We start from the raw sequence: 12,902 nt of genomic DNA on the forward strand, positions 1-12,902 counted from the left end.
TTTATTTTGAATAAAAGATATTTGTTGTATATATGAGCTGTCAGAATATACATATACTTTACTTGGGGTTTAAATTGAACTCAATCATGAAAGAAACCTGTCCAATTTTCCTCAGTACGTGTATCATTAAACTTTGCACATCATACGATACACTTCTGTTTCAAAGTTTGTCATTCAGTCATCACCTTAGGTGTATGATCTTCACCAAAATAATCAGCGTAATGATAATAACACACAAAACAGTTATGAATGACAACCGACCTTTATGGGGCGACGATCCAGTCAATGTTTTCATCATTTATTTTATGGCTTGTTGTATTTTTATTGTGGTCTTTGAATTTGCTTTTATAATGATTATATTAATTTTTGGTGGGACGGAAATTGCTTTTGAAGCACTCAAATTTACTTTTATGGTCATTTGTTTAATCTTTGGCAATCGAATTAATATATTCTAATGCAGGATTTGTTTATTCTAATCTGAATTTTTTTATGGTTTTTGGATTTTTAACATGCTAATTATTATGCATATCACTTAATAAAGACAATAATTCTTCACTTAATTCATTGTAAGATTGGAATGTTGATAGTAACTCTAGGGTTGGTCCACAGGTTCTGGCTATGGGTCTGCGACAGCTTCCATTTAAAGTACTTAAATAGATAGTTATTTTAATGGAAGTGATATGATGGAAAAGCATAGCAAAATTTGGCTGATCAACTCCAGCTATCCAACATGTTCAACTATCTGACGTCATCACAACCCAGCCATCCCAAGCCATCAAATCCGTGATATTCCACAAGGAGTCCAGCTTAAGTCATTTTGCAACTTTCACGGACAATATCACCCCAAAAAACGCATTTCATGGAATTTTCATTTCGATTTTCAAAATAAAATCAACAAGGTTTGATGTACATTTTAAGCTATGATGTGTCTGGCACCTCAGAGTCCCTTTAACGAATCGTGAAGGTCTCCATCATTGGGATCAAATTGAGACAGAGCTCTATCAATTATCTCCTTGTCATCTCCTGAAATATATACTTTAAATGAATCCATTAAAGACTCCTCAGAAACACTTTCTTCACCAAACAAAACACAGCAACATTGCTGCTTGTGCTTCAAGAGACGCTTTTCTTGCTGCCGCGGACGATCTAGAGCTTGACCTTGACGAACTACTTTTTGTAGAGCTAACTAATTGTAATCCACGATTACGTGGGATAGATAGTCGAGAATGAAGATCATAAGACAGGCACGGTTCGAACGCACGTATTTTAATGATAGTTGAATAGGTTGTGTAATTGTAGCGTGGTTCGAACTAGAATAGATACAAAAAAATTCTAGGTTACAATATAATTTGTCTAAGTTACAATACGTGGCGTTACAACGCTATTATCGGAAGTCAAGATTACAAACACGAATAAATAATCAAAAATTATTACACGATAGTGTCGAATAATCTATAGAAATTTGAATTGAATATTAAATTGCATAAATTTCTTTTGTTTTGCCTGATTCTGTTGGAAGCCTAGCTCTGACTTCCGCCCAGCCGATGAATGGAAGATTTGTTCTGTTAACTGCAGTCAAGTCTAGTTCTCTGCTTATCAATTCTGATACACTCCTTACTTTAAATTGTTATTTACTCCTTTAAACCTTATTTACTCTGAAATGCTTTTTCAGAGTACTTTTTGTTAAAATAGACACCTGAGCGCCAGTGTCCCATAACACCATAAACTCAGTATTATTAAGAAAACACTTACATTCCTTACCTATAACGCCAATTATTTGATCATGGTGTTCGGGATGTAGGTGGCTAGCAAACACAGTCTCCTTAATGGTTTCTGGTGTTGACAACTGTTTTATTGCCTTACAGACATCTTTATGCTGACTCCAATCTCTTTTCTGACAATCCTTAGAACAACATCCAACAGTTCTGCATTGTGTACATAGGTTTTATTACAGTACTACTGGTTACTGACTTGCCACAGAAATTACATCAGTGGGACACAGTTGTAGGCCCGACTTCTCCCGGTCCGGAGGAAGCAGCCGCTGGTTGTTTAACGGTCTCTGGGTACCTTGTGACTGGCGACATCCTACTGCATAATGGCCATCACTCCCACGTTTAAAACAATGTTTGCACCATACTTGATTACTCTCTTTACATGCTGAGCATTTTGAAACCCGGGTACTGGTACCTACCCCTCTCCCACTGCTATTGTTGGTAGGTGTGGCTGGGGTTTCCTGGCTTTGGGAGGGGGTGGCCAGTGCACGTGACTTGACTTCCGTCCGCAGCGCTGCTAACTCTGCCTTGAGACCCTCTATCCCAATGGGCATGTCTGGACTGGTGGGTGGGGCTTGGTCCCCCCCCCCCTGGGTTTATTAGACCCCTGACTTCCCCTCTCAGTTCCGAGGGTAGAAACTTGGGCAGGTTTACTTTTAGGTTGGGACTTGAACTTTCTATTTCTCTCTCCCTCAGCTGTGACAGCTATATTGAATTGATGAATCAGGTCTTCATCTTGTATATTATGGTCACATAGGAAGGACCTTATCCTTACACGAATATTCTCATCAAGCAAACCCGTTTCAACAGTTCTTAAAAAGAGCTGTTGAATATGCTCTGTCTCATACTTTAGGGCATCCTCACTCTCATCACTTGCAAATAGGATTTTCTGCCTGATATCGAGGGCACGCATCAAAATTGCATGGGGTGTTTCCTTAGGGTTTTGACAAAGGAATACTAAACTCTGGTAGAGCTCTGAACTGCTCTTTACCCCATGACTGCGTAGAATTTTCTTTAGTCGGTGAAGGGGAAGATCTTCAAATTACTCTAAATAACTTCTCAAGACTAACCCTGGCACAATGGCACGAACTACAGCATCTACTATTTCAACATCTTTGTAGCCCTGTCCCATCCCCGTTTTTATCTGTCTTACTAGTGAATTCTAAGTCAACTTATCCTTTTGTTAGGCTTTTTCCAATTTGACCAAGAATCTTGAACTGTCTGCTGAGAACACTCGTTGTATCTACCAGTTTCTGAAAGGAATCCTCCTCCACGTCTTCCTGCTTCGACTTACCTTCGACCCTACTTATTTTTAGCTTTTCGCTGACTTTCTTTACGGTGTGTATGTCCGCCTTGTACAATTCGGTCATCAGTTGTATGTGTGATTCTTCAGCCATTTTTTTCGCTTTAAACTCGATTAAACAGTCACAAGACGATCCATAAATCCTCTAATAATTTTTCCCGTCTGAGCCCCCAAGTTTGTTGCGCCACGTTAGGCGATTTAAGTGATAAAATAAAATAAATACACACATTCAGAGCCATGAACACGTTTAATCATCGAAGCACATGGATTACAACAGCCGCAAAGGCTCTTGGGACTTTTCCGTAGGGGCTTGGGTGCGTCCATCACAGAACTCTTTGATTCTATATCGTGCAGCAGAGGAGAAACTTCTTTCAAAAGATAACTGCCTATGCATTTTTGATAAGATTTGTAACACAATCGAGTATGTTCACCACAAAGGTTTTTTGCATAACGACATTAAATCGAACAATGTTGTTTTATTTTAAGATAAAATTCAACGATAAAACTTTACTAACAAACATAATATTACACGACGTTTCGACGTTAACTGAACGTCATTATCAAGTGATAAAAAATTAAAAAACGTTAATTTATATACATGAATAATAAAAAACGAAAAACTATGTAATTTAAATATTGTACAATAAAATGATGAACAAAGAAAGAAAAATTTTATTTTTTATTTTTCTTTCCTTGTTCGTCATTTTATTATAATATTATGATATATACATGTTAATACATGTTATTATACATTTTACTAAGTACCTCAATTCTGTTTGGTCGAGAGCCCTCAGCCAATCCCTGATATCGTGTGAACTCGACATGATAAATGTATTAACATTTATCATGTCAAGTTCATTCAAGGTCACGCTGTGGTAGCTTTGCCAAGGGCATTGAGATCTATCCATCGAGATGGCATCCTCACGCTTTTGCTTCGCTTTCCGAAGAAGAAATAAATAATCTCTTAGAAGAAAAAGATTCAAAAAATACGAAAAGGTCGACAAAAGGGAGCGTAAAAGTCTTCAGCGAATACCTAAAGGAGAAAAAACTTCAAGAACCAAAGGAGAAGAAATCGTTAGCCGAAATGTTGAAGTCATTTTACGCAGAAGCAAGAAAAAGCAATGGCGATTTATATTCCAAAAGCTCTCTCCACAGCTTAAGGTTTGGACTCAATAGACACTTCAAAAATACCCAAGGAACTGACATCATAAACGATCCAGAATTTGGTGAGGCAAATAAAGTTTTTCTAGCACAGTGTGTTGATCTTAAAAAACAAGGACTCGGCAAAATTCAACACAAACCTCCAATCCTCGAAAATGATCTTAAAAAACTCTATGAGTGTGGAGTTTTTGGCTTACAAGACCCAAGAACACTGCAAAACAAAGTATTTTTTGAGATAATGCTGTTTTTCTGCCGCCGTGGTCGTCAAAACCTCAGAGAGTTAAAAATTTCAGACTTCTCATTCAGCGTAGACGACAAAGGATCTCGATATGTGTATAAAGCTGGCGACGAGCTGACAAAAAACAGGAGAGAGGACGACGACGGTTTAGAAGGAGGAATTATGTATGAAAAACCCGGACCGAACTGTCCTGTTGCCTCGTTAGAACTTTATATTAAACACTTAAATCCAAAGAACCAGTTTTTGTTCCAAAGACCGAAGAAAAACGCAAGAATTGGTGTTGACGAGATTTGTTATGACAACATGGTAGTTGGTGAACGGATGCTTGGAGAGAAAATGAAGGTTATCTCTCAAGAAGCAAAACTTTCAAAGCTGTATACCAATCACTCTATTAGAGCTACATCTCTAACCATCCTGGATAGGGCTGGTTTTGAAGCACGCCACATCATGTCGGTAAGTGGTCATAAAAGCGAGAGCAGCCTGAGGAGCTACTGTCAAACAGACATAAACACAAAAAGAAGAATGTCAGAAACCATCACTGCTGCATCACTTGGAACTGACTCTACGAGTGTAGATACTAGCATAGCTGTAAGTAGCGAAACTCTTAACTTATCGCCTACATTTACTCTTTCACAAGAAGAATTTTTGATGGGAGAATTTAGTGTTAGCAACTCCCACTCAGAAATTTCAAAAAACTATAATTTTGTGAATTGTAACGTCACTTTCAATAGCTAGAGCTAAAGTTGTTTTTTCCTTAGCTTCCTTTTTACGAGAATGTCATTTCTTGTTTACTTCTGATACTTTAATAAGATTTTTAAGGCCATTCACTTTGGCATCTGAATTATTATAGGTTTCATTCACTCCGGCGACATTTTTGTTGTTGTTGTCGTATCCTTTAGGCTTACATAACTTATAAATTTCTCAGTTTACATAACGTTTTTATTCAGAATTTGTATTTATCTTCAGTATTATGTACAAAAACAATTATTTAAGAAATCTTTATTAACTTATTTTCATATATTTTGTGAAGAATTATTGAAATATTTTCAAATAAAAATTTTGCGTTTTTCACGCGACATCATGGCGTTCATATTTCATGTCTCTATAATTTAATGTTTATGTTAATGTTTTTCCAGTATACAAAATGTATAACAAAGCAATTATTGAATTCGGTTATCGCATGATATCGTAAATTATCAAAACCTCGGCTGTGTTATCTGCCTCAGCCTTCGGCTTCGGCAGATAACACAGACTCGGTCTTGATAATTTACGATATCATGCTCAACCTCATCCAATAATTGCTTATTATGCCTCTTGGGAATATGGGGTAACACACTCAAGAAGGCCATTGCACAGATTCTTGAATTCCGAGTCTTCGTCATTTAGCCTCCTTGCCATTCTGTTCCGGTGTTCTTTAAAGTGGAACTCACATGATTTTATACTCCTTTGTGCCCCTTCGCCAAAAACTTTCGTGATACCAGCCAAATTGGCACCAGCCATGTCAGTAGAAAAACCAATCGGATTGAACAAGACTTTTTCATTAGACGAAACTTTGGCTAGCACTTAGTTAAATAGAGTCCAGAAGAGCGCTACACTTTTTGTGTTTTCTGATTCAGTTTCCATTATTGCTAATGGTATTTGTTTTCGCAAAAGTGGGTGATATACACTGGCTTTTAGTGTTACAAGTCCTTTACATCTTTTCCGTTTTCCATCAAAATAGCAAAATTCCTCGTTTAAGGAGGCTCTGGTTAGTTTTGGTCTGGCACACCTAGCCGCATTGAAACGGCTACAACTTCGTCATGAATAACTCGATCTTCAAGCACTTTTCACACAATGTCAAGAAAGGATTAAGAGCGACTGTCTGTAAGGATCGACCAAAATCGAATTTTCATGGCACAAGTCAAAAAATCGATTTCGTTCATATTTTGTTTTTAGATAGCCCTTAGTGTAAAATAAATCGAGGTGTTGTTAGTTTTGAAAAAAAAAAAAATTTCCCCACGAAATTTACGAAAATAGATTTCGCCCAAATGCAGGTGGAAAATGACCGACGAGGTCAAGGAATTTAGTACAAAAATAAGCGTATCCTACAACTAAACTACTTAACAATTTTTTCGGTTGGTACTTTTTACCGAAGGAATAGGTATTCCTCTTGCTTTTCGTTGTATTTATTCTAGAATATTTGGCGATTTAAAATTCGAAAAATTTTTTCTACCGTGTACACTTTTTCCAAAGTTTAAAAATGCAAATTAAGGCCTTAAAATACTACTTATAAAAACTATGTGCGGAGATACCAAATTATTCAAAACCTACACCCAGAGGATTATCTAATGTATTTCTATCAGATTCAAAAGAAAAATCTCTGGACAAATCATTTTTAGCTTTCCGTTGAAGTCTTTTTACGATCTCTATTTCGCGATATTTCAACCGTAAACAGCTTGTTGCGTTACCTCCACCGACGTGACTATAATTTTAATTGCAATCATTCCATCGCTAAATTTTGCTAAAACTAGGGGATCAAACCAAGAAAAAGACATCATAGTAATATCCAACACATTTCAATTGCGATATATTGGCATATTTTATCACATACTTTTCTAACTCATTCTATTGCGTGACACAAAGCATGCTTTGTCAGTAAAATGAACACGCAGATGAAAATCGAACAACAATAACTTTCAAACTAAATATATCAGTGAACTAACTTTATTTTATTTAGCTGCTCTTTCATTGGATTTTCAAAATACGGTTTTACTAATCCAGTAGCATTTAATAATAGCAATTTCCTTCAATAAACATTGTTTTGATAATGCATGAAACTAACACTGAGTTGACTGCCGCAATGATTAAAATCACGTGCCATCTTTCCATGGGAAAGTTCAGCAAGCACTGTATAAACATGGAAGTGGTTTGTTCTTTTTAATAGTTCTATAGTTGGAGGTCCGTGTAGCTATGATCGAAGAGACAGAAATAAGTCAGTCGAGTCGTTACCCGTCAAACGCAAGAAGGTATATCAGACAAGCTCAAACAACTAGGCAAGTCCTGTTCCTGCTCTTGAGAAAGCTGGTATAGATGAAATTGCTTCTCGGCTTCTAGTGAAGAAGATATATGAAAATTGCATTCTGACGAAAATACGCACATTGTGGTAGTTAGTCCTCCTTCGTACTACTTTTGACATTTGGTAAATAACGCTAACTTGATAAAAGTATCCTATATTCTATAGGAAAATTCATTGGCTGACGAGGGAATTCCAAGTTGAGTTCACGAGAAAAGGCGATATCGCCTTTTCGAGTGAATTCAACTTGGAATTCCCGAGTCAAGCCAATGAATTTTCCTTGAATCCCATGACACTATTCAATCTAAGCGAATATAAAGAAGAAAAAAGAAAAAAATCGTGCGAGTTCAAGAAAACCTTGGCCCACGAAGGAAACCATTCTGATGCCATCCTCCCAACCAATAGGAATTCCGCTCAAAGGTGAGCGTTTGATCTTTTGGTTTGAACCTCGTGGCGAGCAGAATAATATTTACTACTGTGGGAAAAACTAACTGTTTATTCTCAAAAATCTCCTTCGCTGAAATACTTCCTTTAATCTGTTACAACAATAATGACTTTTTCTCGTCTTGATCGAAATCTAAGGCAGTTCAGCAGTCTAAATGTGCGAAAATGTCATGCAAAACAAAGAAGCTAACTGGTGAGTACACAAAACTTTTAAGACTTTTCTCTGAATTACACAATCAATTACTAAATAGACTAAATAGACTAAATGAAATCAAAATAAGCAAATTCCTTTTTCTTCTTCTTTTTCTTTTTTTACTGTTGTGTAGCTCAGTTAGTGTTGGATGAAGAAAGAGCTAGCGATGGACACCAGCCTGTAGATTGATGGAAATATTCACCGGTGAGTTGTTAAATGTGACTCCGGTAAACAGTCCACTTACGGCTCCACTCAACTCAAGACCATTATAAGGGGCTTCGGCAGCTTTACTTGTTTGGTTCGCCTGACGACCTTCTACATTGGCAGATATTTCATTCAAAGTATTTCTTGCTGGTGATCTTGAACTTTCAACTACTGACGTACTGACCGTACTACTACTTTGACTGCAAGGAGAAAATCCAGCCAGCTTGTGGGACATTTTGCGTTGTTTTTCCAATGGGTTATGGCTGTAACTCGATATCGATTCTGGATTAGCATGGCCAGTCAATTCTGAAATTTCAAGCGGGTCGAAATCTTCTCGCAAGGCTTGGATTGCTGTTTTACGGCCACACGAATTCGTACATTTGCCTTCTAGGGAAGCTATGTCGGCAATCTTCTTCATCATCTTAGACAAGGTGTTTATTCCAACCGGTGACATTTTATACCACACTTCAGATGTTGGCTTGTCAATTGGACTTAAGAACAGATTTTTTGGGACTTGTTCACCTTTTGGTCGATGCTCGAAGTACTCAACGAAAGCACGGTATGGATCGCGTTCGCCGCCATTGGTCCTCCATATTTTATTGTTGTACTTTCTTGTTCTTTTCCTGCTATTCTCGTCTCCTTGGCGGTTCTTGGTTTGGCGCTCTTTGTACTCTATGAAGTACTCTGTGATGGTAAAATCATCAATCGTACAGTCGTACTGCTCTTGGAAAGCCCTCATTCCCAGATGAGTGACATTATTCCACCAAACAAGATGGAGGAGAGATCTTGAAGTGTGCAAGCCTAAAGCACCTGAAGACCACATTTTCTCGACTTCATTCTCTTCTAACGACCTGGCAGCATTTGGCTTTGTCCCTAAGCCTTTCTTCTTGAGATCTTTTTTCTTCATTGACAGCATTGTTGCGACCTCTTCAAACTCTACATCTGCTTCTTTATCGATGTCGAAGTTGTCGGGGGAAGGAGGACATGGCCGCTCAAGGAAAAACCTTCGCAGACCGTTGCGATACGTCTGAAGAGAACCTGGCTCATATTCTTTGCCCTTGTTATCTTTGGTTGTCTGGCGTATTTCTAGAAAGAAATGCTTCAAAAGGTAAGGTGCTTCTTTCTTTGATATCTGGTTTAAGTCGACTTCTTTCTTATATTTTTCTCTGTACCATGACTGAAAACGGCGTACAGATGTAGTTGTGCTTTTCTTCGTGTTTGCCGCGACCAAATTCTCTTTAAACTCCAGGATTTCTTCATCTGTGTACTCGACAATAGTAGAATTTTCATCGGTTGACTTGGGGCAGACAGACTTTTCGGTACTTTTCTCGGTATCCCTGACAATTTTTTCGCTTATTGTCTTTTCTTTCCAGGATGAAGTTGATGCTGCCTCCATATTAGCAACTTTTCTCTTTTTTCTTGTTGTTGCAAGCGTTAATGGTTTTCTCAACTTTTGTATCTCAGCGTCTAGCTGAATACTAAAATTTGGGAACTCAATTTTTGCAACTGTCAAACTAAACAAAACAAAGATAGTGTGACAGACGAAAATCTTTGTATTTTGAGGTGAATGCGAGAACAACAACAACAACTCGCGGGATCCCTATATATCGTGGTATTCAGCTTTTCAAACCATGGTATTCCACGCTAAATACCCACTCTCGGTAGCCAATCAGCGCGCGAGATTGAATAGTGTCATGGGATTCAATAACAAATACCAATACCCCAAAGGAGGGTTTGACATTGGTTATCTTTTAAAATCTTTTTCCTTGTTGTGTTATCGTGTTGTAATCTTTCACACCAACCCAGGCATCTATCTCTCTCGCTGGAGTACTTCCCGGCCACTTCGACCAAGAAGTACTGCAGCAAGTCTAAGATCTATATTAATTATCGTTTCAGAGATAAATGTATACACTTATTTCAATAAAGTTAGTCACCAAAAACCTAGAAAGCTGAGATCACTGATATGAGAATCATGGGAAACTTTTCATATCAAGGAAGCATATACATACAAAGCTTTTTTAATACAAACTGCAGCTCGATGATGCTCAGAAGAGGTGAGACCATAACCGGTAAAAGATTCGCAAGTCCATGAACAGTTATCAAGCGGTTGAACGTGTAAAATGAATCTACCCATAATCCTTGTCGGCCTCAGCTTTATAGCTTTTCGGGTGACTAACTTTTTTGAAATAAGTGTATTAACTTTTTATAGACAGACAAACATATTTATTTGGCGTTTCGTGCATAGTTGCACATCAACTTAGTTCCAAATAAGTTAGAGTGCTCACACTAAATACGTGAAACAGATACTAATTTTTAGCACTAAATAGTGATAATTAAACAATAGAAAACAAAGGATTCTGTATGAAATAGTACTAATTAGTACTATTTAATGTTCAGGGTTTTAGTGCGTGCACTCTACGAGTATATACGTGTGTTTATGTATGCGCATAATATCTATATTCACATATTCCACACATACACGTCATACGTACATATATATTCTGTATATATAAATGTTCATATAATGAATTCGATAAAATGCGTTACTAATCCTAATCATCTTTATGCAATATTATAAAAGTATTGATTTTTATTTGTTTTGTTGTTGTTGTTATATAAGGCTGCGTTCATAATGTATGGCAGAGGGGGGGGGGGGGGCAGGTAGAAGTTTGAAATATCCAGAATAATTCTCAACATCCCCTTTAAAGTCATGCAAAAAAATGCAATCCCCCCTAAGCAAGGCTTGTAGCTTCTTTCAAAAATTGTGCATCCCCCCTTTTTCCTACCAAAATTTTCCCGATCCCCCCTCAATTTCACCTGCCCCCCCCTCCCCCCTTTCATACATTATGAACGCAGCCTAATTTAAGTTATTTACACGAGTGAATTTCGCTGGTTGGCAACACGCACCATTTTTATGATGTTGATATATGTTGAATGTTTGGAAATGTTCTGCATCTAAATGAGGACAGTTCAGCTGTTTCAAAGTCACGCTGAAGATCTTGCGAAAGCATATATCAATCACAATAATGTGAGATTGGAGCCGGTTAGTTCACATATACTTTTTACCGACAAAGCATGCTTTGTGTCACGCAATAGAATGAGTTAGAAAAGTATGTGATAAAATATGCCAATATATCGCAATTGAAATGTATTGGATATTACTATGATGTCTTTTTCTTGGTTTGATCCCCTAGTTTTAGCAAAATTTAGCGATGGAATGATTGCAATTAAAATTATAGTCACGTCGGTGGAGGTAACGCAACAAGCTGTTTACGGTTGAAATATCGCGAAATAGAGATCGTAAAAAGACCTCAACGGAAAGCTAAAAATGATTTGCCCAGAGATTTTTCTTTTGAATCTGATAGAAATACATTAGATAATCCTCTGGGTGTAGGTTTTGAATAATTTGGTATCTCCGCACATAGTTTTTATAAGTAGTATTTTAAGGCCTTAATTTGCATTTTTAAACTTTGGAAAAAGTGTACACGGTAGAAAATTTTTTTCGAATCTTAAATCGCCAAATATTCTAGAATAAATACAACGAAAAGCAAGAGGAATACCTATTCCTTCGGTAAAAAGTACCAACCGAAAAAATTGTTAAGTAGTTTAGCTGTAGGATGCGCTTATTTTCGTACTAAATTCCTTGACCTCGTCGGTCATTTTCCACCTGCATTTGGGCGAAATCTATTTTCGTAAATTTCGTGGGAAAAAAATTTTTTTTTTTTTAAACTAACACCTCGATTTATTTTACACTAAGGGCTATCTTAAAACAAAATATGAACGAAATCGATTTTTTGACTTGTGCCGATGTTTGGTCGACTCTTACAGAAAGTCGCTCTTAAAGGTTTCAAAAATTATAAATGAATATTTTCATGGAGTTTTACTATTATTCCCAGCGTGTCAACTTTATACCCTCAAAATCGGGACTTTAATTTAGTGGATTCAATATTTTTAGTACCCAGAATATAGGTACGGATCACAGGGTCACAGCAGTTGTTTGCAAAGATGTTTTGATTATGATAGTGGTTTTTCAAATGATATGTTGTTAAATTTCTTTGTTTTATAACAAGATAATAAATTTACAAAGTACGGGATTCCTGTGGTATTTACATTTGCTTTTATTGAAAAATCTGTCCAGTTATTCTTTTGTTTCTTTGAATATATTCAAGACTATACTTAATTTTGATATAAGTGCATCAGCTGTAGCGAAGAACAGCATCAGACAGATGGTCCTCGTGCGAATACAAGACTTCAGATGGACCTCCAGGCTGTAGGACCTCTGCAATCTTCAAGTAATACTGCGCGGTGGGCTTGTTCGTCCATCCTACGTGACTCATAATGTCAGCTAGAGGGGAACCACACAAAGCTAACGTAATCGCTGCGAAAACTATGTAAAGTCTCGCCCTCATAGATATCAGCTTCTTCTAAGTAGAGGCACAGGCGTGATTTGGCGCTGTTAATTCTAAGGAGGGAGTTAAGCACTTCTCCTCGAGCATTTGTTGGTCGAAAAAGATATCCAGCATGGAGGATCGTTG

At 37.3% G+C, this 12,902-nt stretch overlaps 1 protein-coding gene across 1 annotated transcript; it reads left to right on the forward strand.

Annotated features, from left to right (window-relative positions):
- The first annotated feature begins 3,338 nt into the window (after positions 1–3,338).
- LOC148907520 (uncharacterized) lies at positions 3,339–5,566 on the forward strand. Its single transcript, XM_089035286.1, has 2 exons — positions 3,339–3,496; positions 3,940–5,566. Exons 1-2 carry the CDS (start codon positions 3,339–3,341, stop codon positions 5,207–5,209), a joined length of 1,428 nt encoding a protein of 475 aa, XP_088891412.1. The 3' UTR covers positions 5,210–5,566.
- Positions 5,567–12,902: the final 7,336 nt, after the last annotated feature.

Source organism: Actinia tenebrosa, unplaced genomic scaffold (assembly GCF_029948245.1).
Source record: "Actinia tenebrosa isolate PJP-AT-01 unplaced genomic scaffold, QUT_ActTen_1.0 PGA_scaffold3__52_contigs__length_22856419, whole genome shotgun sequence".
Lineage (NCBI taxonomy): Eukaryota > Metazoa > Cnidaria > Anthozoa > Actiniaria > Actiniidae > Actinia > Actinia tenebrosa.